This window comes from Diadema antillarum, unplaced genomic scaffold, assembly GCF_040938485.1.
Source record: "Diadema antillarum isolate AM-2024a unplaced genomic scaffold, OU_Dant_1.0 seq00000484_RagTag, whole genome shotgun sequence".
Taxonomy (NCBI): domain Eukaryota; kingdom Metazoa; phylum Echinodermata; class Echinoidea; order Diadematoida; family Diadematidae; genus Diadema; species Diadema antillarum.
Genome location: NW_027271447.1, coordinates 913,447 through 939,110, shown reverse-complemented (window position 1 = coordinate 939,110; position 25,664 = coordinate 913,447). Strand labels below are relative to the sequence as shown.

The 25,664-nt window shown below is 39.4% G+C and overlaps 1 protein-coding gene across 1 annotated transcript; it reads right to left on the bottom strand.

Moving 5' to 3' along the window:
- Positions 1 to 6,921: 6,921 nt before the first annotated feature.
- On the bottom strand, positions 6,922 to 25,384 carry LOC139733620 (GTP-binding protein 1-like). Its single transcript, XM_071644431.1, has 11 exons — positions 23,716 to 25,384; positions 22,765 to 22,873; positions 18,256 to 18,439; positions 17,531 to 17,739; positions 16,034 to 16,173; positions 15,252 to 15,490; positions 13,827 to 13,971; positions 13,121 to 13,303; positions 11,314 to 11,452; positions 10,283 to 10,424; positions 6,922 to 9,002 (listed from the first exon to the last, which is right to left on the bottom strand). The coding sequence occupies exons 1-11, from the start codon at positions 23,887 to 23,889 to the stop codon at positions 8,696 to 8,698; spliced, it is 1,971 nt and encodes a 656-aa protein (XP_071500532.1). The 5' UTR covers positions 23,890 to 25,384; the 3' UTR covers positions 6,922 to 8,695.
- Positions 25,385 to 25,664: the final 280 nt, after the last annotated feature.

Here is a 25,664-nt window from a genome sequence, read left to right as displayed (position 1 = left end):
AAAATCTTCTCAACAGTCTCCATTTCAAAATTCGCTCCAGTCGAGGCACGACTGTCTGCTGATGTATTTTGGGGGGGACTCAATTGTATTTTCAGTCTCCTGGGGTATCTAACTCAAAATCAGTTGGTACTGCAAATACTACAAATACAAAATCAATCTTTACATCAATAAGATTTCAGTGATCGCAGTACACGAATCAGACACTGTCATTGCAACAAACAATACAAATTATGTACATTCTCTCAAATCCTGCCCAGGGCTAAGGCTGTTACTTCCTTGTGTGTTGATGACACTGGTTGCACATAGCGACTTATCGGTGTGCAATTTCAGGCCGCATCCCACTCCTGACATCACTGTGATGATGTGGGAAATGAATGCAGCATTCACACATTAGAAAATGAACACAAACATGAAACCTGAGGTAGCACATCATTGTCTCTATGGTTTCTGTTAGACTGTCACATTTTCATCATTTAAGATAACGCATTCCATCTTCATCCACACACAGAGAAATCAGAAGCTCTGAACAGGCGAAGATTCTCTCTCCCTCTATTGCAAAAGTATGTCATTATGTCAATAAATACCTTGTTCTGTAGTCCAGCAGGACTGCAGCAATCCAACTTGGCAGAAGTCTGCTTCTTTTCCATACTAACCTGAGAAATTTACAATCTTGTGCGTGGTAGATGTATTTCCTAGAGCCTCCTTGCTTCAACTTAAACAAAACTGCTCCGTACATCCTGACACTTTTGAAGGAAATTGCGCATTCTTCAAATGTCTGTCTTACAGTTACTGAGGTAGTGACACTGCATAACATAGCATGTGTATTGCACAATGACTTCTTTGTGTCCAATGTAGTATGAGTGTATCTCCCTTCCACAGCAATGCATAGAATGATGTTAGTTTTTCATTGTGATGTCTGTCAGAACATTCTTCCTTCTTGCAAAACTGTCCAGTTTGCAAAACCATATCTTATTGATTTCTTTGTGTTTCGAATTTACTATCTATTCTTTTATTTCTTTCTGTTCACAATTCAAACCAAGCAACTCCTTGCGCAGTTTGTCATGTTGTAAAAGTGTGTTGTCAAATCTTAATATCGATTGCGCATTGAAACTGGTATCGTTCAGTATCGTTCATGTGTTAGTGAAATTGATTATCTGCCTGAATTTGGCTCTTAACCAATCAGATTGCAGGGCTTTTGAGATCAATTCATAAAGTATTACATGAGCATGTGTATACAAGTGTATACCAATGTATGTGATGCAGTCACGTATCATATTTGACCATCTGTTTCCTTTCACAATTGATTGGGTTGTATTGTCATGCTTTTATTGTCAATCTATGTGCCTGTGTCTTATGTATTGAATGATGATAATCCCTCTGCGAATTTGTAAGATTTTAGGATATTTTTGCATCTTTGTATTCTGTGTCAGATATTGTTATAACTGCATTTTTTTTTTAACAGTAGATACATAAATACATTGTATCTATGCATATGGAGACTTTCCATTCTTTTTGTCCACCTGAGGCTCCTTGATACATGTCAAAACCATGTAGGAAACCTGAAAATCCAGCCCTTCCCACCAGATCAAAGCCCCGTTTATGATGTTTGCTTCCATATATATATGCTCTGGCATGATTGATCTGTCTTCAAAAGGCAGCAGCGAGTGGCTGTGATATTATTTGAACCGCCATAAGCAATGTTGAAGTCACAGGCTCAAATGGTGCATTTGGTAGTGAAATCATCTTGATGTAAACAGATAATGCAAGGCCAGCGAGTAGAATACTCTACTCAATATGTTTCAGAAGAAAAGGTAGTGGAAGCTAGGATGATCTAACATACACATGTGATTTCACAGGCCAAGAAAACAATGAGCCTTGTGGCCACATTTCAGCTATGGCTCCCAGTTCCTGCTTAGCTACTGCATCAATGCAAATGATAGCAAGGAGGTTCAAGAGAATGGAGTCACAACTGTGGTATTTCCTTTGAAGTCACGTTCGATGCCGCCACTCGAAAGTATTTGAAGCATGTGGCAAACTGGATCTGCCACGCAGATAGGAAGACAATTGACTCATTTCTCATTGCATAATCATCAGCCACTTTCTAACGAAAATATGTCTTTGTGATGGTAATTACTTTTCGCCATCCCTACTTATAAAAGATAGGAGGTATATAATGGTAAAGACACAGGGATGCGCGAATAGAAATTGCCCAAAAAATGATGAAATGAAAATGAAAATTACTTGACTCGTGCCCGGCCACTTATCTGATATATCTATTAATACCATGGTTGATACACACGTTACACCTATAAATCAACATAGACATTTTCATTCGTTATAACACGAGCAAACGCCATGAACATAACTCTCTCACACACACATAAACTGATTTCCATATGGTACAATGCAATCTCATACACCTGCTAAATTTAGTGTGTGACAAAAGTTTGTTTGTTTGTTTGTTTGTTGTTTGCTTGCCTGATAATATAACAAGAAGGATTTTGTATTTTGTTTCAATGATATCCTGTTCCATCCATGTTCCCTGTAAAACCAAGAATATACAGTGCAAGCAGCAGTGGACGATACATGTAGTTTACTGAGGTAAATGTTTTTTTCATGTTTGTAATGGATTGGTTTACAAAAATAAATGCTGAGAATTCTCTTTGAATTGACTTACTTTTGTCCATCTCATTATTCTGACATTAAAAGTGAAAAGCACGAGTGTCAAATTTCGGTTGTATGTGCATAGGAAAGGCAGACAGAGAGGATATCATGTTCAATTGTATTTTGTATACGCTGAATATTTCGCGAGGTTTTTGTTTTCGTGAGCCGGGTGCTATTCACAAATTTAAAGACACTCGGAATTATTGAATCCGATCCCAACATGAATGTGACGTGCATGCGTACATAGACTCGCTAAATTTGTGGCGTATACAGTAATTGTAATGTAACCTACAACGAGTCTTGTACCTGTACATTAGTATCTCTTTTCTTATTATGGCTGTATTTTGAATAGCTAATACCCCCATTCCACAGAGATTTCTTCTCATCGGTCACTTGTTGAAAGCAAAGTTATTTGCTTCCGGCCACCAACCAAAATGTATCGGATCGCAGTTTGACAAATCCGACTTGTATTGGTCGACTGTCAGGTCAGTGTCAGACTTGTCGGGCGATGATCTGGTGAGGTAAGATTGTCAAGGAGGATCAAGCGCAACATGTCCGTCACTAACCCGATAGTCAACCAACACAACTCGGTTTCATCAGACTGCAAAGTTATTTGCTTCCGGCCACCAACCAAAATGTACGGATCGCAGTTTGACAAATCCGACTTGTATTGGTCGACTATCAGGTCAGTGTCAGACTTGTCGGGCGATGATCTGGTGAGGTAAGATTGTCGATGAGGATCAAGCGGAACATGTCCGTCACTAACCTGATACCACGGTAGTCAACCAACACAAGTCGGTTTCATCAGACTGCGATCGGAAACACTTTGGTGGGCAGTCGGAAGCAACAAACTTTGCTTCTAATGAGTGACCGATGAGGAAAATCTCTGTGGAGTTGGGGTATATTAAGCACCCATGCAAGTCACGATTTAATTGTGTTGATGATATGAAGAAGCCAGAGAAATGCCAGAGAAATCTCACTCCCCCTTTTTTTTTTTTTTTTCATGTGGGGGGAAAGAGGGTTCAAGGGGAATGCGAAAGAGGTGTAACTGTTTAATTACAAAGTTGTAGTATTTAGGCAAAGCAACTTTACAACACTGTCCAAATTGTGATGGCCGGTATGTGTGTGTGTGTGTGTCTGTCTGTCTGTGTGTGGGTGAGTGCTTTTGTGAAGAGAGTTCATGTGTGTTGTACAACACATTGGCACAGGAGTAGCGGTATCAATCTTGCACACCTATGATGTACAATTGTAATCTCTTATTTTGAGCACAGATAAAGTAACACTACACAATCTGTATACAGCATTGCTACACAGTGCAGCAGACAGCACATTAGGCGTTTTCACATCAGCCCGATGTTTCGAAATAGCGCGCTATTTTCTGACTTGGGAAGTTAAAAAATATCTCGAGCTTGGATTTTTATCGGGCTGATGTGAAAACGCCTATTGTCATCACATCATGTCATGGATGTATATTTTGTTACTGAGTGTTAAGTTTCTCTGTGTTACTTTAATTAAAGGACAAGTTCACCCTCATAAACATAAGGATTGAGAGAATGTAGCAATATTAGGAGAACACGTCATTGAAAGTTTGAGGAAAATCGGACAACCCGTTCAAAAGTTATGAATTTTTGAAGTTTTTGTGTAGTAACCGCTGGATGAGAAGACTACTGCAGTGTATGAATAACTTAGATGTCACATGCGTACAACAATATAAGGAAAATATAAAGAGAATTTCACAAAATTCCATCTTCTGAAAAAAGTACATATTCCCTTGACTCGTTACCGACATATGTAAGGGGTAATATTATTCCCCCTGCTTTTAGAAAGAGACAAGTCAAGTGCTCTTGTATGCGAAAAAAGTGAAAATATGTTGAATTTTCTTTACATTTTCTTTATCCTGTTGTACGCATATGACTCACAAGCTGTAGTAGTCTCCTCATCCAGCGGTTCCAACACAAAAATTTTAAAAATTCATAACTTTTGCATCGATTGTCCAATTTTCCTCAAACTTTCACTGATGTGTTCTACTAATATTGTTGCATTTTCTCAATCCTTATGTTTATGAAGGTGAACTTGTCCTTTAATGATGTGTGTTGTTATTTTTAGTACTTCATTCTGAAATGTGTATTTTATATATGTGTATTTATGTACATTGTATGCCACTTGAATCACAGAAATTTTCCATTTTATGGACAACAAATAAATGAAATGAATGAAATGAAATGAAATGTATTTCCTCACATAAGTCAAACACAGACTACAAATGGGTTGTTTTTTTTTCTGTTTAACATGTTATATTTATTCCTGGCTTTACTATCACAACTTCACATACTGTACACAAAGCTATTCATTGCAAGCTTTTAAAAAGACAATAGGGTACAAGTAAAAGTCAAGGGCCCAATATCAATTTTCAGATGAATTATTAGAATTTTTGGCATTAATAATGTCTTTAATTTTAAATGGGATTAACAACAACACTCCAGCCACTGCATTTATATGAACATTTATGCATCTTCCCATCTTCAGCATCGTCACACACAAAGCCACAACTGGGGCTACAATTCCAAGGTCTCGTGTGCACTTTGCATTAGTGTTCCGCTGCATGCAAAAGTATTTGATATAAAAGCTTTGCCCCTTTACATCGCCTTTTATCAAAGCTGAGGTGCAGTCAAATATCAATGGACTGCAGAAAGTTAGAAAATACCTATCTTTGCCCCCATCTATAGCTTTACACTTAACCTGTTTAGGACGGGCTGATTTTGCCACTACACGCATTTCCCATAGACACTTGCCCGAGTATACTCGGGACTTGTCCTCAACGGGTTAATGGCATTTAATTGAGAAAAGTTCCATACTTGGTTCTAATAATCTCTCTGACTGAACCAGCAATGACCACACCTGTTTCTTAACCCTGTCTGTGTAAGAGACTTGGGACAGTGTGTATACATAGTACCACTAGATGATTTTCTGGGCTAGTCATCACTCGAAGCAAACAGAATTATCAAGAGGCCTCTGAAAGTGTTCAACAACGTTATCTGCATTATGCTTGCTTCATTGTCTAGTGTAGGAAACCTTCAGAGCCAGGAAGGAGACTTCTGTCAGAACTTTCTCTTGCAAGAATCCCTGCTGGGTTCAACAGATCAGGGCCCCATTTCATAAAAGATGCTAGGATAGCAACTCTTGCTGGAGTGGCAACTTCCAATACCAACAACCAATCAGGAAGCTGGATTCTTGTTGTTGCCATGACAATTGACATTCCAGCAAGAGTTGTTATCATGTCAACTTTCTATGAAATGGGTCCCTGATATGTAAGAGGGTAAACAGAACAGGGAGTTCACAGAACTTGGATTGTGCAGAAATGTATCACTGCACCATATTTCACTAATCACCAATACAACTTCCAAATCACGGCTAGAAAAATTCAGATGAGCGGGCAATCAAGATCTCTATTATTTTTAGGTTTAATGACAGGACTTAACTGAAAAGGAAAAAAATGTATTTGTCATACTTGTCATGTACATTTTCTCTCAGAACCAAATTCCCCTTCAGCACCAGTAACAAGAGTAATGAACAGTATATATCATCAAATTAGCTATGGTAATAAAGTGTCATAGTGATGACACTTCACTTCTTGATAACGTTTCTCCGCATAGCATGTTTCATCTGCAATGATGTATTCACTTACTGCATTAGGAAGAAAGGGATAAAAGCTGCTGGATTCAATGACATGCAAATAAGAACAAAACAAAAAAGGTATATAAAGCAAAGAAAAACAAACCCGAACAACCCACCAAAGGTAAGGAATATTTATGACATTAGTAAGATAGTGTCTTTCCTAAACATGTCACATCCATTGCACAGTCTCTCGTTTCATACATCTGCGAGAAGGCAAAGAAGAATAGCCAATAGATGTTATCAAAAATTATCAACAAGAAATAGTCATCCCTCCCCCATCCCCCCCCCCCCAAAAAAAAAAAAAAAACATAATAATGCTTAACCTAAACATGTGTTAACTAGCTAGTCAGGCCTTTTATGACACATGCATCTCATTCTCTAGATATTTGGGGTGCCTGGTATGTTGTCTAATCCCTAAATGTCATCTTCACATTCGTAATCCACTCTGGTGTGAGATACATTTGGAATATGATCTGCTATATTTATTATGACAGATAACAACATTGGGAATATCACCATTGCATAGTCGCATCAAGCTAAAATGATGATTGCAGAATTTCACTGTTTAATAGGGACCCCGCGTCTCCAATCAAATCTGCGTAGAGTGAGACACAACTTCATTGTTAAAGGTGAAACCAGATGAAATTTACAGTTCCCCATCTATTCATTGGGTTACGCAGTAACATTTCAACAGCAAGGCATTTGACTGCAACCCGAAGCAAACTTGAGCATAAATTGACAAACTTTTCCAGTCCACCTCAGAGGTGTTTGTGTGTACAGGCCACTTCCTAGACACCACTTCTTGTGCATATATGTTCCCAGTCTGTATACTGTACAACCAGAAATATTTCGGGCATGAAACTTCCGCAAATTGCAGCCAACGGCCTTTCTCGCGGCATGAAACTTTCACAAACTGGCGACTGGCATTCCACGCATTTTGCAGACAAAACTTTCGCATAAATGCATTTTACTTTCTGGAGTCATGGCTCCTTGCAAAATTTGTAAAAGTTTCATGCACCCAAAAATTTACGGTTTTACAGTAATGTTCCAGCAAATCTTGTGCTTACTCGGTCAGTGTACAATAAAAATGGCATAGCACAGCACACTTGATTATGCATTTTTAAAGTGCACGTATTGGAATTATACAGCACTTTCACAGAATTACAGAAAAAAAAAGAACACAATGGGGGAAGAACACAAAAATGTCAAGGAGTGGAAGAAGCCACATTTGATCATAAGTACAAAAAATTATATGTCTATCTGCAGTAATATCCGACAAACCTACCCTCTGTACAACTTGTGATGATTGGGTCATGTCTATTCAACTTTCCTCATACCAGCATTAAAGGAACAATCTGTTGTCTGTTAAAGACAGGTTCAACAAATATGTCATCAATATAAAAGTCTGCGAGCTGCAAAAATGGACTGAAGCTGTAGATGCTTAGTAGCTAAGATGAAAACGTGGTTCACATCAAAATTTGCAATTTGCAATAATGCCAATGATACCGTGCAATAATATGTCATAATCATGCTCAATTTCGTGCTTGCTGAAAGAGCACAAATGCATACTGAACACTGCAGACATGCAGAGCGCGTAGGAACATTCCACTCGATTACTACTGCTTCCAGAGGCAGGTCAAATATAATGGAAAAGAAAATTGAATTTTGGAAAACCCTTCATAAATTCTGGGAGGAAACCATCAAGAAAACACTCTCAATTTTGCTATGATGCATTTGAAAAAAACGAACAACCCCAAAAAACATTTGGTAACATGAGAACTAAAAAGGTAAATTAAAAAACAACAACTAAACATTGGGTGTACTATATGATTTTCTTTCCAAAGAAGATTGTATTTTTACAAGCATCACGTTACGTTTAGACAGAAGAGCTGCCAGTTATGGACATGCTGTGTAGATAGGAAAAAAAAAACAAATTTGGAACCGAGTGTTCATCCTAACCTAATGTCCAAACCATGCTGGTTCATATTAGCATATATTGCTGTAGGCAAGTTCTAATACTGTCCAAACTTCTTCACTAAGAATGTATACTGAAATTGTTGAAATTGACCACAAAATAAGAAACAAACAAACAGACAGATAATAAATTTACACAATTTCTTTAAAATTCAGTGGGATTATGTGTCACTATCAAAACCATGCTGGGTCTTCATCTTATTGTAGAATATTCTAAGAGACAGATTATTCCTGTAGAATTGAATCATGCAAGAGAATCCTTAAAAACCTTCTTTTACTTGTTTAATATGGAGAACATTTTATTTTTTGAAAGAGATCTACAGTGGAAAGAAGCCAGCAACCTTCACATTGTATTTACACAGATGACCCCCGGTGTCTGTCACTACGAGGCCCCTACCGCAGTGGTTTTTGGAGACTGCTTGCCTGAGGCCATGCCAAGCCCCCCTGGTCCAGGGGGCAGCCCGCCACCCCCGGGACCTTTCCCTTTATGGCGTCCCCTGCGCCCCGCCCCTCGGCCCCCTCCCCCTCCTGCTCCTGCTCCACCCATGGAGGCGTTGTCTGGGGGCTTGGGTCCCGTGTGATGGTGGTGGCCCCGTCCCTTGCCCACTTTGTGCTTCTGCTTGTTTTCTGTGGCTACGGCGTGGGGCAGGATGTTGATGATCTTCCCCACAGCTTTAGTCCTACCTTCCCTGTAATGCAAGCCATTAAAAGAAGAGACACAATGAATCAGTCACTCCTATACACAGTCAAAAATTTAGATAAATTAAACAGTAATAGCTCTGCTGTATTCAGATACCACTGCACTCTGTCGTAGTGGTGTGAAAAGAAAGGACCTCACCCCTCAGATGGCTGAAGTAACCACTTCACTTAAACACAGACTAAATAAAAAATGCACTGAGTCACAGATTATAATATTTCATTCACTCCAGTAAATTTCATATTACAGCAATGGTTTCAAAGTCCTGATAGAGTAACTGCGTCAGTAAGCGGCCGTGCAGCCGTTCGCGGCAGGTACAACATACACGGTAATATACAGCTAAACACAGCATTGCACTGTTACATGCACACTACACATATACTAACACACTAGCAATCAACAAAAACCAACCGATAAAATGGGCACGATCTCTGACGAAAGTGAAATTTTCTCACCTAAATGACAACATATCGCATCCAAAATGAAATTTTCGGTACTTCTTAACATAACAGTTAAGAAACAATGGTCCAAGAAACTGGATTTTTTGTCGTTTTCTCGATGTTTCTGGATTTGGAAAACATATCCTCACGTAAAATAGAATTTTCGCGAGCCGATGTGGGCCGCCATTTTTTTTCGGAAAGTGGCTGTTACCATCGAAAAAAATGAGAAAAACACGAGAAAGACATCAACAACACCGCCAGAATTGCGATCTTGTTTGCGGCCAATGCATGTGCGCACGCTATTTTCACGTGCTTTCGCAATGGGAATTGGCGCTTACGCAATGTTCGCGAGACATGTGAAGGCGTTCAGCCAAAGATCGCGGGGCACGCGCGTATTGCATAGGGATTGTACATCGTGCCGCAAGCAGAAATACTACGTCGCATATCACCTTTATCGGCGAAAATTGTGCCGGGTTTTGCCCTGGTAAATCATGAAAACTGCGTTGGTCAATGGTAAATTTCTTTCATGAAAACAATTGCGTTAATGAATAATCTTGTCTATGATATATGAAATGGTTGAAAATAATTTGCCTGATTTGTTTACAAGTTGGAAAAACTCTTAACAATGCTTAAACTGCCGCAAACGGGATATTTTACTCTATATCTATCGTACAAGCTATCTTCTTCTATCACAATGAAGTTCTACCAAGTCGACATCCCTACAGTGGATTTGCATATACATTGTATGGGCAACCTCTACACCTCATGGATGATCAATGACTAGTTTGGTTTTTTTTCCATTGGCAAAGATTTTTCCGGTCTGCCATCTCACCTGAACACCATCCGGCTTTCCTCCTTGAGATACTCTGGGTTCTTGATGAAGCGGAAGCGGACGGTGGCCTTGTCTCCGGTCCTCAGGTGGTCCACGCTCATCGAGATGATGGACGCTGTTTGCCTGATGCTGCCGACATGAACTGGAGATGAACAGAGGGGGCAGTATTACATGAGTGATCGATGCTTTTCATTCAAATTCAAATTCATCTTGAAGTCTGGATTTCTTAATTATAGTATGTCACTACTAACAGGATCGTAATTAAGCTAGACAAGCCATCACAGGTCTGCGAGCTGTAACTCCCCTGTACAGAGTTTGGCAATGTGGACAAAGTACATACCCTACTTACAGGCACTATCACTGCTACCTATGGAATCAAGGGTCATGTAGGTCACTCCAGAATGACAAATTGTAGTTGTATTGACTTACCCACAACAGCACCTCCGTGCCCACAAAATTTAATACATTTTTCAAAATAAAATACACAAATTTAGAATGTAATACAGCAGTCATTTTCACATTATGTGCTACTTCCCCAGTCCTAATGCCTCCACTACTTGCTGCAAGAATAATATAAAAAAATCATCCAGCTGTATTTTGTTTTGTTTCTATTGGCAGACTATAGAAAATGAAAAAAATTAATACAACATATAAATTCAAGACACATTGGTATAAGTTAAGTGAAGAATGCATACTTGAAGTTGAGCACATACTTTTCACAACAAATATGTGTGACATTTAGAAAATACCACTAGCTAGTAGTACCAACTGTACATAACTTTTCATAATTGTGTTTTTCCGCTTGCATTAAACTGCATACACATATCCCAAAGACAACTTACAACACCAAGTACCAGCCCTTAGTTACACACACAACAAAATACAACATTCTGATCAAGCCTTCTGTCATAAATACATATCATGAATTTTGCATGTTTGCTTTCACATCATCTTTCTTTCGAATGCCGAATACATCGTATCTGTCACTGAATTCGACCTAGAGAGAGGTGTGACTGAAGCGGAGTACATACCCATGGCCTGGTAGCGAGTGCTTATAGTGGTTGGATGATGCAGGACGAGAATCTCCCCCTCAAACTCCCAGCATGCCATGGGGTTCACGTGGGGTGAGACCATCACCATGCCCTTACGGACCTGGGAGCGCTTGATTTGCTGCAAGGGGCAAGGCAATGAGAATGACACACTGAGTATCATTTTACGCTGCATACATGTAGAATGTCTATGGCATACCAAGGTCATGATTCCAAACTCCATATCACTTTTCCATTTGTACCAAGAAAGACCAGCCAGGACTACTTATCATAAACACTGACCATATGATATATAATCTTAGACGTATCAGGAAATATTTTGATGAGAACAGTATGAAAGTGATCGTCCAAGCATGCATTGTCACTAAATTGGATTTTTCTAACGCGCTACTATATGGACTCCCTGATTCTCAAGTTGGGCGCCTGCAGCGAGTCCAAAACTCCTGCGCAAGGCTATCTGTAACAAACCAAGGTTTTCAAGGATTACTCCTCTTCTGAAAGACTTACACTGGCTTCCGATTCGTAAACAAATATTGTTTAAGATTTTGTTGATTGTGTATCGGTCAAGCCCCCAGGTATATATCCGAATTATTAATATTCAAATCTCATAGACACACTCACAATTTGCGCAGTTCTAAGGACACTCTTCTTTTACAAATTCCAACATGTAAAACAAAAGTAACACTGGGAGACAGAGCATTTGCCTGTGCAGCTCCCAAACTCTGGAATGATCTACCATTAGAAGTCCGGAGATCCCCAACCGTAGCAGTTTTTAAATCACGGCTAAAAACACATCTTTTCATTTAATTGTTTATTATTATCAAGCACATCAGAAGTTTTGGCAGCGCAGAAGAATATATGTCTATAGGTTTTGCGCTTTATAAATTGATATATTATCATTATTATTATTATTATCTCTATCTATACAAGTCTCTCAGCAAAATGATACTTTTTTAACCACAAAATCTTAAAAATCATGTCTGTCAAAAGAAGAGTGCAAAATGGTGTACAATCGATTACTTTGATAATGATAATATAAACAGGAGTGTGAACATACTTTTTCTTCTTCACATTCAAAATATCTGCTCTCAGATGGTACACTTGTATGTTATCAATGCACTGTTCAATTTTCACCCTAATTTTGGTCACATAATTGTTTTTTAAATTTCTGACAGTGTTGCCTCATCGCCAGTATACAAGGGATCTATCACTTGGTCTACTCCCACTTGGTCTACTCCCACTTCATCTAAAAGCCATTTAGTCTTAACCCACATGGTTTAATCCTGCTTTGTCTACAACCACTTTGTCTAATAACCAGTTGGTCCAATTGCCACTTAGCCTCATTACCAGTTGTTCTACTCCCAGATGGGCTATGCCCACTTCGTCTAATACCCACAGTTTATTAGACAAAATGGGAAAAAGATCCAAGGAGACAAAACTGCAATTAGACCATCTGGTCATTAGACAAAATGATAAGTAGCCAAACTGGGCATTAGACCAAGTGAGAAGTAGACCAAACTAGCATTAGACGAAATTGATAGTAGACCAAGTGAGTTTAGCCATAGTGGTGTTAGACAAACTGGGAAGTAGACTCTCTGATAGTAGACCACGTGGCAATAAACCGGTATACATACCTCAAGCAAACAGTTGAGTAGTAGCCAAATAAAGTGCATGCAATGTGAAGATCATAATACAGTGCTACTGCACCAGTCCTCCTAACAAACTTTGGAATTAACCAGGGACACTTGAGTAAAGTAGATTCAAGATGCCACATTCGAGGGACACGTACCTTTTTCAGGGCGAAGGAGGCGGTCTGCCCACCCCTGACCACTCTGACCGGCATGCGCTTGCGATGGATGGACTTGATGATGACCTGCTGGAAGTGACCGTGCGAGTCTGGCCCGAGGGCCAGCACATCGTTCACACGAATCATCCCCTTGAGAGTGGTGCCAGACACCACCGTACCCACTCCCTACAGAGGACCGGGAAAAAAAGCTTGTTACAAAACAATCAGAATGTGCAGAGTAAAGAAAGGAAAAGGTTATAAGTGCTCATAAAGTTTTTCACTGATTTCACCATGGAATCTTCAGAAAATGAGCATGAAACAGGAATGATGGAAAAGATCACTTCAAAACCTATAATAAATGTACATCATGACCATTGTCATTACACATAACATTACATAAAGTAACACAGAATAATGCACTGAAGCAATACATAAATGAGTGACAAACTTTTGCTCTGAAAGTAATCATAATACACTGAAGTCTAATCACATGATTTCTTGTACTGTAAATGTACATATCACTGTATGCACAAATATGATGTTTCTTCAGTATGACACCAACTTAGTTTTGAATTTCACCAGACTCACAAAAGCACATGTGAGAACAAAGTGCTCACACAGATTCATATCAATAACAATCCACACAAAACAAAAGCATAAAAGTAGCATGATGGGAGGGGGGGGGGGGGGGGGGGGGGGGGGGACTTACAGGGACAGAGTAGGTTTCATCAATCTGGAACTCAGCTGGCTCTGACTCGTCATACATGGTCCTCGTCGTCAGGAGGTTCAGGAACATCTTCAGAAGGTTCAGGTTCTCTCCGGTCACATTGGAGACTTGGAAGATTGGACACACCCTGACAAAAAGACAAATAATAAATCTTTCATCAAGCCAATGTCTATTACCTTTCGTACTTACTAAGAATCTCTTATCATGCATCTACAATCTTATTGTCTTAGCTTGGCATACTAGAAACTTGCCTTGGGAGTGCAAAGCCCATGAAATCAATTTGCAAGAGTGATGAAGGGTCATCAATACTACATTTTCACTCTGAATGTGTTTTGCATGTCCAGTAGGACATTCCACTTCTTGCAGACTTCTGTACTTGGTACAACATTATATAGATGATGACTGGCGGGGGAGGGAACATACCGAATGTTCCACCCAAAGGGTTTGAAATGCTATTGAGGGAGGTTGTAAGTCCCGAGACTAAGTCTAGGGACTTATAACCTCCCGAAATAGCATTTCAAACCCTGAGGGTGGAACGTTTGGTAAATGTTCCCGACAACATAAGTCATCATCTGTTATATTATATGGATTAGTCAAATATGTCAAATACGACGACAACCACCAGCACACAATGCACTCGATCGCTTGCTCGCGCAGAGCCAAATTCACTGTACGCGTGCGGTCGGTCCTAGGCCTTCTGTCATTTGTTACGTAAAAATGTTTTCCCATGGGAGAACATTACAAGAATTTTCGCCCATGGGCGAACATAACGAATGTACCTCCATCACGTGACTGTGTTTAGCCAATCACTGCCCGGTATTTGACTAACCCATTTAATATAATTGACTATGACAATGTACAATTATCACTGAGCTACAGCACTGCTAAGTGGGCACATAAAGGGTTCTGAAAATGGTGTCCCTCTTAAATAAAATTAAACAAATATGAAGGCAATCCAAATCTCTTCCTTCTCTCTCTCAAACACCCCTTTCCAGATGTTTCTTGCTCTTTTGTCCTGTCTACAGCTTTGTTTTCTCTATTGTTATGTGCCTGTAAGTTGTGTGTGTGTGCCTGCTCCTGTGTGCTCTTACTATCATAGCTTTTCTCTTTGCACTTGATGAATTGAGTGGCCTACATCTCTACAAGCTTGTCTTATACATTAGCCTATCTTTTTCAATAACACAATAATTTTGTTGAATGATACATGTCATTTAATAGTAGTTATGCACTTGCTTGTTTTCTTTTCCACTTTCAAATGCATGTTTATATATTTTGTATCACATTGACTTCTTGATATTGTATTTGCCAGAAATGATGCAATACTGGAAATACAATCTTAACTGAATTAAACTGAATCAAATTGAATCAAATTTGACAAAAGAACTGCAAACAGGCTGAGAGGCTCACCTCTCCGAGCTGAAGTTTGTCGCCGTCATGACGACATCCTCCTTGCTGTTGACCAGGACCGGGATCTTCCTGCATCCAGGAGACTTGAGGATCCTCTGCAGGAGCTTGAGGGTCTCCTGCAGGACGTTGGGCGGACACATGTCGATCTTGGTGACCACCACGAAGACGGGGACGCTGAGGGCCAACGCCAGGCCCAGGTGCTCCTTGGTCATCCCGATCACACCAGCATTGCTACCAACCTGACATCACACATTATCATATTGAAAAATAAGAAGGTAAGCTTTGCGGGAAAAGAGCTAATTTCAGTGGGTTCCCCCCAGCCCCATATGACCCACTTTGTTTCCTTCATATTGAATTATGTGTCTGTCATGACCTATGACAATTCCATCAAAGATACAGCATTTTCAAAACCCCACATGCTAATAGCCATTAATTACAATGTTTCCTCTCCTTTTCTTGGCTGCTCCTATTCTTGACTTCTTCTAATCCATCCTTTCTCAATTCCACTCTTTCTCATCACTATTCTCCTCATGTAATGCGAAATGTGCAATCTACCTATTCTGATGATTTTTTTATTTTCATCACACACCTGCAGTTGCCTGAATTTTTTTTTTACTTTATATCATGTCATGAGCAAATGGCATACCACAAACAAACAGAAATTTTACAATATAATCCTGAAGAGCATTAATTCTGTACGTCATCAAGGGCAAACTACAGCTCTGTATATTATTCATCGAGCTTGGTCTCATAAAGTAAATACTACACAATATGCCCCTCACCATAAGCATGCCAAAGTCCGGCGCGTGCCCCGTCATTCCAAAGACGGTGGTCTTGAGGTACTTCTCGTGACCCGCCAGGTCGATGAAGGTAATGACCTTGGAGGAATGCTCACATATCCTCACCCAGTCCAGACTGCCTCCTGGGTTTTAAAAACATTATGGAGGGTGCAAAATTAAAAATTCACCTTTTTTTTCTGCATTCCTACCTTTGGCAGGTTTGATAGAACCAAAGCTTTGCCTGTTTCCTTGAGGTTATTCCCCTGTTTAACCATGTATACTGCAAAGATTATCCTAATGAAACAAAAGAACTTTCCATAGCAATAACAAGCAATCAACTACTGCTTTGCTTCTGAACTGGTGGGCTGCAATGTTGGCCGGAAATGACCAAAAAAAAAACCAACAACAACAACAAACAAACAAACAAATATTTGATGAAACTGGGCCTCAAAAAAAAAAAAAAAAATAAGAGCCAAAGTGGCCCTTGGGTTGAAAAAGCTTGAAATGCGCATAACTATAATATACTGCATCATATTCGTTAACTGTATAAACTGAAGTATGTGACAGTCAAATTTTGTCTGCTTGAAAAGAATTTCTACTGTAGATACATCACTGAAAGTAAACAGATTGCCATCTATGTGACTAGCATTCTAATCATGAGACACACTGCTCAGGTAGATACGGTATCAGTGTAACCTCGCCAGTTATCCTGTGGCAGTTCATTTCAATGTCATTTACTTTCAATTTCTGTTCCACAAGCTGCACAACATTTACTGTAAGCATTCTTAATTGAGATCAACAACTGCATAACGGTAATTTTCTACGCTATGCCAGAAACTATACCCCAAAAATGGCAAATGCAAAACGTTTGAACAAGCCATACTGTACATGACTAGACTTTCACAACACAGAGAGAGCAATCTTGGTACACAGCAAATTCACCCTTTAGGATGCTCTCCTGGTGCAGCTCTGTATGAATATGTTTGCTTTTCTCAAAAAGCAAATATGCTCCCAATCAAGGCAAACAAAATACATAAGTACTTAATCCTCATTATTCATGAATTCAACACTGCAAAGTTTGCTCTGAAATAACTGATAGAACAAATCATATGAAACATACTTGTAATTCACACAGTGGTCAAAGCTGATACGAATGTTAAAAGCAATTGAAGGCCAAGGAAGCTCGCATATTCTGTAGCTCACATAACAAGGTTTGGACTGCATACTGTATATCTGAATATTTCGCGAGGTTTTTATTTTCGCGAATTTTGTGAGTCAGGTGCTATTCGCGAAATTAAAGACACGCGAAAATATTGACTCTGATCCTGATGTGGATGTGATGTACGCGTGTACATTTCTCCGTTCAGTACAGGACTCCATGATCGCGAATTTAACCACTCGCAAAATCGTCACGAATTCCCAATTCGCGAAAATTTAGACTCGCGAAATATATGGGCATATACAGTACTATGCCACATCTTCTCTACGACTTCCACTCACCGTGAGAGTCAGGCTTGTTGACCACCTCCCCCTTGCTGTCAAATCCCAAGATATCATTCCCGACGCTGCTCGTCCTCCCCGACTCCATCTCGTGCTTGTGGCGGAAGAGCTTCTGCCGGGCAAAGCCACGCCCGTTGTCCAGCTCCCCGTGGGTCAGCACCCCCAGCAGGGTGCTCTTCCCAGCGTCCACATTGCCGACCACTGCAACTCTGTAGTGACACGGTTACACATTAGACTGACCTGTCAGCAGCTTGCGTCTGATTGGCTTGTCATGGTTTAATGACTTGTCTCTCATTATAGCACCAAAGAGAGGAACATACATACAGCCAAGAATGAATACAATTGGCAAAGTTTTGCTTGCAATCTTGTCCATACCACATAACGAAAGGAGTGGCACAGCCACTACATGACTTTCCGATCTTGACATACAACTGTTAAAGCATAATATACAAGTACATGTATGTTGTACATTGTACATGTACATACACCTTTTAAGTCCACCTTCTTGACAGAAGTACATGTATAAACAATTTTGACAGTTTGATATGAAAACCTGGACATCATAATGTGAACACAAAATACATGTATCACTGTAACAGATCATAAATGTGATACTAAACTATACTCGTATTCATGTCGGGTCTCTTTCAAATTGCATTTTGTGTTTTTCAGACCAACAGTAACTGTATTCAAATAGCATTTATATTCAGGATTTGAGTGCATACCTGACTTCATAGAAGTCTTCGTCATCAGCCTTTCTCCTCACCAGATAGTCGGCCACGACGCCATTCTCCAGATCTCTCTCACGTAATAGGACGACGTCAGCCTCGATGCTCTGAGCCATCCTCTCCAGGGTGGCTACGGAGGCCGCGAGCTCGTCGGAACTCAGCCCACTCTTGGTGCCATTGTCTGTAAAGACATCACACCACCACAAATGCATGCAAAGTATTAAAACAAGTATACAACAAAACATAATGCACGTACTGCACATTCATATGCTGACAAACACAAATGATGACTTTTCAACTCCTCCCCATGTACATTTGTACAACTGTATAAGCTGCTATTTTCACATACAGATATATTAGTAAATGAGGAGGTCTCCAACATTTTCACAAGATGTTGTTTTCGCGAAGTGACACCGAGGGTATGGCAAATACACTATTACTCTTGCACATGGCGACATTTTTGCGTGTTGTTAATTTGCGGTCCAATTGTGATTCGAGAAATTTATGAATATTAAACCCGCGCAAAACAGCTTATACAGTATTCCTAATTATTCTAAACCAACACTGTGATAAGAAAATTTTACATTCAGGTAGAGCATCTTGTATCATATTCCATGTACGTACATCTCTGCAGGTGTTACAAAATCAAAATGTTTTGTTTTAATTGTCTCATACAATTGTAAGTTAAAAATGATTGATAATGATGAGAACTATGAAGAGACAATAAAACAAATACATCCAGTACTTCATTTCAAGACATACAGTATAACTGCCCTTAATAGGTAGATATTACAATGTATACTTGTACTCTAAAAGTACTTCACAACTCTTTGATTACTGTACCAGGTAATTTTCATCTGACCCCAGCAAAAATTCACATGAGAAGCATACAGCACATGGGTGTACAACTGTACTTGTACATCACACAAAACGGTGACCCAACAACTATCCATTAGTCATCACCATTTTGCTGCTACCCTGGTACAAACTTCCCTGTATGCATCCATTCTGAGTACAGTACAAATGTGAGTGAACTGTGCAACAAGATGGGATATGGTGATTGAGGAAGGGGCGAGTGCATTTGCCAATCAATCAAAACCTCCGGGGAAAGAACAGGACCCTAATTTACAGTTGAAAGGTCTGTGGTGTACATTTGATGTATAATGTACAACATATGGAAAATGATCTATGCTTTGTGAAATATGCAATACCACACAGTGCTGAGTGATACACTGATCACAAAGACAGCGATATTCAGTCTATCAACTACGTTGTACATGTATGTGAGCATTAACCACAACCTGCACACTTCACTTACAATGAGAGCTGATTACAGCACTAAAAATTAACACAACACATATGGATAACCATTTTTTTCAGCAAACAGTGTAATACCGTACCGGTACTTTTTCACAAATGTATGCACATTTCATTGTATGTGCACGTCAAATTTATCAGCCAGTACCGGTATTCTTGAATAAACTGTTCTATACAACACGAATTCTACCATTGTGGGTTTGTTTGTTTTTCAGATCAAATGCCAAATTATAAATTCCTTGAATAATTAACAAACATTTTTAGCAGAGTGGAAGAGCTGAAGATCAATACACACAAAAATGTTGTGCCTTAAAGGTTGCATCTTAACTGGGAGACAAACATTTAGAGCAGGAGAAATTTAAATCACGCCAGAGAGTGGGAGATTTGGCCAAAAAAAGAAAAAAGGAAAAAAAGGCCTCAAAATGGGAGACTGATTGACTCTGACTTTACAGTGTAGGTCACAGGGTACAAAGAATTACATGGCATCAAAATTCAGAGATTTAAGAAATACATGTATTCATGTCTAAAATGTGAATACTATCAGGACTTCCCATGAACAATCAAGTTCTGGATCTTGATGGTCCCAGTAGCATAGCAGTTAAGTGCACACTGGACTATATACAGCTGTAGCTTGTACAAATGTACATACAGGCAGTCAAATTACATACTAGTTAAAGTATCCTAATCTGCTTCAGCCTATGAAATCAATGTGTAAATGTAAAGGGTTAGTAGAATTGGAGGGTCAGTTTTCTCAATGGGTGGGGAACATTAAAGCTTCACTTTGTGCACTGAACATATAGTGCAATCTCTTGCACCACAAGAACAATTCAACCATGATAGTATGATGCAATCTCTTTGCAAGATGATGTCCTCCTAAAAATATATTACAATGCTTGTACACTGTATCTAGTCTTGAATTAAAAACATGACTGCATAGCACAATTAAGGGCTGAATTCACCTACAGCAACTTGCAAAGACGGAAGAAAGGTTTGGTTTTCAGCTGTTGTAAGATTGTGCAATACTCTCAGCCTCACACACCCCTGTTATGCCCTCCTCTGTGCCCTTTTGTTAACTTTTTTTTTTTCCTCCCCCAAACAAGGAAGTAGTCACTCAGTGTGGCTTGTGAGCTCCTGGCTGATGGCTGGTGCAAGATTGTGCAATACCTTGCCTCCAAAACAATAGTGACAAACCGGAATGAATCATGGCCATTAGAAAGGGGGGGGGGGGGGGGGGGAATCACTTCACTTTTGATATTTAATCAAATTGCATCAAACTCTGACATTAAGTGTTTTGTTTATCTTGTTATTTTTTGTTTATTTCAAAATGTCTTGAATGTCTGATATTTTGACAACAACAAAAATGGCAACAGTCGTCTCATATATTACTTGTATCAATTGTACAGGGATCAGATACAATGTTAGCTTATAAAATCAACATCTTTATCACACCTGAAATATATTTTGATATACACACCATACACAAGGTTTATTGGAAAATGATCATAAATAGCTTTCCTTGTTTATGCTGGTTTTTACACCACCCATTACAAATGCTCTGATGCCCAATTCAAAAACAAAAAGAAATCAATATCTTTTTTTCTACATTTCTCACAGGATCAACATAGCATATTCCTTTAAAAAGGCACATTGCAGAACACGTGGGGATAATCACTGAAAACCAGTTTCTAAGAATTCACTGTATCCTTAATCTGTTCCACATATACAATGTATATTCAACTCATTGTTATTTTCAAATGCACATTACTTTTCAAATGCACATTTCTTCAAATGTATTTCATAACATCACTATTTCATAACATCACTATTTCATTTCATTTCCAACAAAACTTGAAGACTTACTTATTTTGATGTCCCTATACAATGTATGTGCACTGGACTTGTACTGTTGCTGCCTGGTAATTTGTATATTTCATCTCCTGTGGCGACCAGGGATAACATCTCATACCGCTTTGTATCCAGTGGAAAAGTCGCTCTAAAAATGTCTATTATCATTATTATTACTATTATTATTATTATCATTATTTGTATGACTGACACTTCGTTAACATGATAAATCTCAGTGCCAGAATATCTGACCTTGGTTCTGCTGTAGACTAGAACAAGCAGTCACTTTTCAGCAGTTGTTTTTCAGGTGAGAACTTACTTAAACCACATGCAAATCAAATTAAGTATAGTGTGCAGAAAAATAATAACCATACTTGCCAGTTAATGTCACTGTTTTCACATAAAAAAACCACACTGCTCCTACAATTCTAGGAATCGATAAACATTGACAAACACTTTCCATGATTATGGCAATTGTGGGTTTGAAATGAATCTCTACTACACCGCACAAATCCATCAAGCCCCAGCTGTTATTAGAACCACGATAAGGCTGTGGAAAATCACTAGTAAACATACTTTCATACTATTCTCAATATTGTGTTAAAATGAATCACATCTTCATACATATTGTACAAGTGTACATACCATATTTGTCAGACTGGATGATACGTGCTGTAGACTTGCAAATCAACTTTTAGTATCAAATGATACAAATACCGAATATCACTTCTTCTGATTCATTTCTTGAGATGATTTGCCACTTTGCCACTTAAATTTGTGCTCCAAATTTTCAGGAATACATGTGTCGCAGGAATTGCACTCAAAAAAATATTTTCACTACTGGTAGTCTCTCACACACTGCATCTGCTTGCCAAAACATATAATGTCAGTGTTTTATGAAAGTTGTCATGGGAACAGCTAGCAAATCTCTCACACACAATTCCATGCGACATTCACTTCTGGCAAATTTGCATGGAAATACTGCTGGAATAACCCAATAATCCCTACATGAACTACAACACCAATCAGCACAGATGTCCTGAAACTAATCTCAGAAGAACAGAGATTACACTGTAGTCCTATCAATCTCTGGGGCATAGCAATGGCTTTTGGGACTACTGTGGCATTACACCATTGCTAATCTAAGCTAGGCCTCTTCCTTGATTTTATGGTATAAACATGCATCAATCTACCCAATGTCCGTAAAATTGCTTTGAATAGCAAGTCACTGTGCAGGAGTGCATATATAGTGTACAAAGGAGAAATACATCATCAGACAGGGTCAAGCAATCTGGGCATGACTAGAAAAGAACTGCATTTTGGGTAATTGCACTACTGTCTCACCTCCAATCCCAACGGCATAGATCATCTCCCCCTGGCCCTCGTCCAGTCTCTCCTGAAGCTGTTTCTGCAGGGCTTCGTACACAGCATCAGACGGACACACCAGCTTGTCCTTTGTCAGCAAAACAAGACAAAAAACAACTTCAGAAGTGGCCAAAGGACAAACATCATATATACACTGCAGTGAGGCAGTTGATACAGAGATGGTTGTCACACCACAATATGATCAATATTTTATTTTTATTTTTTTTATTTTTTTTTTTTTGGGGGGGGGGGGGGGGATTCTAATAATCAACAGTAAATACAATGGAAAGCCTAAAAACAGATCACATTTCATGCACACCTATTTGGGTAGGGTAGTTGTCAATATGCTCCACTCTATGACCAGGGATCGCCATGTGGACTTTGTACTCTGGAAGTATAGTAGAAGCTTGTGCAGCATTACTTTCTGAAATCCAAGACCACAGCCAGTTTGTACAATTACTGTAACTGTATGCAGATGAATGCACACCTGCTCATTTCTCTTCATTGTATAATCCATTATCATCCAAACTGGTCTCTTCATTCCAAGCATGTAGCTTCTGACAGTGTACGAAACTACACTGTGTAGACTGCTCCTAACATTAACAAGAACATTTTGAACATCAGCTAAACAGAAATTCTCTCTACTCTTATGTTTCTTCTTCACTGAAGAGAAACCTACAAAACAAAACAAAAACAAAAACAAACAAAAAACAGAAAAAAATTCATGGGAATTACAACACTGTTAGTATTTGTCACTATTAAAGAGTTTTGCCCAAGACCTGCTTTTTAATACAGGATTTTGGCCTCTCACTCTCTTTACGAATCACAATACTCTGCATCAATCGATGTACTCATACACAGATGCAAAAGAGTTCATACGTTCTATATGAAATACAGTGTACTATATCAAATTTGATGCCTCGCCCTCACCTTCGCATGGAGTTCTCCCATGTCCTGCTCATCCCCATTAACGGCAGCATCTGGAAAGAAGAGACTGGCAGCCATCCCGGGAAACCCACCGCCGGGCCCCGTCGGAGTAGTGGGGGACTTCAGGTTTTCCTGACTTGGCGAGTCGGGAAGGAAGTTGGTGACAATAGCCGCCATCCTGTCACAAGTTGTATTGCCTTTCTATATGAATTACCGTTTCCACTTGATGAATGTTCAAATCCAATGAGTATAACAAAAAGATGTATTTCGCCTCGTCTCTTTTTAAAAAGGCTGGAAGTTTGTTTGTGTGGAATTTCTCACTTTAATATTCCCTTCATGTAATTTTCTAAACCAATCAGGGTATTTAAAATATCAAAGTTATTTCGGTACCGTTATTTCATCACTCCCAACAGGAATTATATGTAGATATATATTTTGGCAAAAAGCAATAACAGAAAGAAGACCAAAACTAGCACATTGGTAGGTACAGTACAGTAGACCCACAGTATGGCAAGGGTGGGCAGGTTGACCAATGTGATGAACCAGCTGTCAAACAAAACTCTTTGCTGATTATGTATGCTCTCAAGTTCAGCTCGTCAAGAGTGGGATCGGAGCAGATGAAGTCAGGCTGTAGCTCCTTTAATCACATTTGCTCCAACCGACCAGACAAATTTCCATCAGTTGGGTGATCAGCTTGGTAATGCAGCTGCAAGCAGTGTACAAACTTGTAGAAGTTGTAGTACTAGCTGCTTCCTCTGCTCTGCTTTTAATGACGAAATGGTGCTTATCACATAGACATCTCAGTGGTCGGGTATATAGTTTCACAAGCAAAGATATTTCCCAGCACTTTCCTTTGCTCAATGTTCACTAAGTTTGATCCATCGTCATCCACAGTACTTTATTACTCTGTATCGTATTTTTGACTTTGTCAGGTCACGTCTCTTTCGTGTATGAATCGTCCGCATTACATCTTGTCATCAGAGTCCAGATGATTGCCTCAAGTCACGAAACGCTGTAAATTTACTAGAGTACCTACGTCCCGATATCAATTCCAGGTGATACTCAGTGGAAGCACATCAGAATCTATCACATCATTCACTACGAAATGGACCCACCGTCTAGTTTTGAATACCATCGATCAACGATCTTTTCAACTAGCCAGACCAAAGACCAGACCATGGCAATGGTCAAAAAAAGGAGCACACACTGTTTAAATTACACTTGGACTTTACAGCTACACATAAAGGATAAATGCATGTGTAGCGGTTTAATACACTGAACCGTTCCTTTAACTGAAGCTAAATAGGCCTATCTATATATCGCAATGGACCAGCGTGACGTGAGCTGGCTGTTGGGTAAGCCGAGACGAGTGGGTTGGTTCTCACACGATCAACAAACACTGCAGCACAGACACCATGCAGATCCACTTCCTATATTATGCACATAAACCACGTAACGTAACCTTGCAAGCGACTTGCGGTCCCAAACATGTCCGAGCTAATCTTGCCTTTGGTAAACGCATTTTCCCTCCACTGGCTTTCATTCGGGAGTCTCCTTTATGGAGTTGGTTTCTGATGTAACGCATCGAAATTCTAGAGGTCGACACCGGACGAACTGAAAACACAAAAATATCGTTTCTCTCCGGCCATCATGAAATAGCAGCTGTTTGTCCAAAGTACTAGATACTGTAGACACAACATGGGGTGCGAGCTGCGCATGTGTAGTCGGCTAGCGAGCGAGCGATCGGCGAGGCTAGGACGTAGTGAGTGAGTGTAGTGGAATATTCCATTTAATTTTAGAGACAATGGTAATCAATCATAATTGAACTATCATTTTTTGTGATAGATGCACCAATACATAACAATTCCCGTATTTTTTCTTTTAATCAAATCTTTATTCTGTCTAATGAATGATTTATATTTGCATTTCTTTCAAGTCATAATTAAAGCAAC

Coding starts and splice junctions, on each gene's coding strand:
- LOC139733620 (XM_071644431.1), bottom strand. CDS start 23,889: ATGGCGGCTATTGTCACCAACTTCCTTCCCGACTCGCCAAGTCAGGAA. Junction 18,440..22,764: donor CTATGCCGTTGGGATTGGAG/GTGAGACAGTAG, acceptor ATGTCTTTACAG/ACAATGGCACCAAGAGTGGG. Junction 16,174..17,530: donor CAACAAGCCTGACTCTCACG/GTGAGTGGAAGT, acceptor TTTAAAACCCAG/GAGGCAGTCTGGACTGGGTG.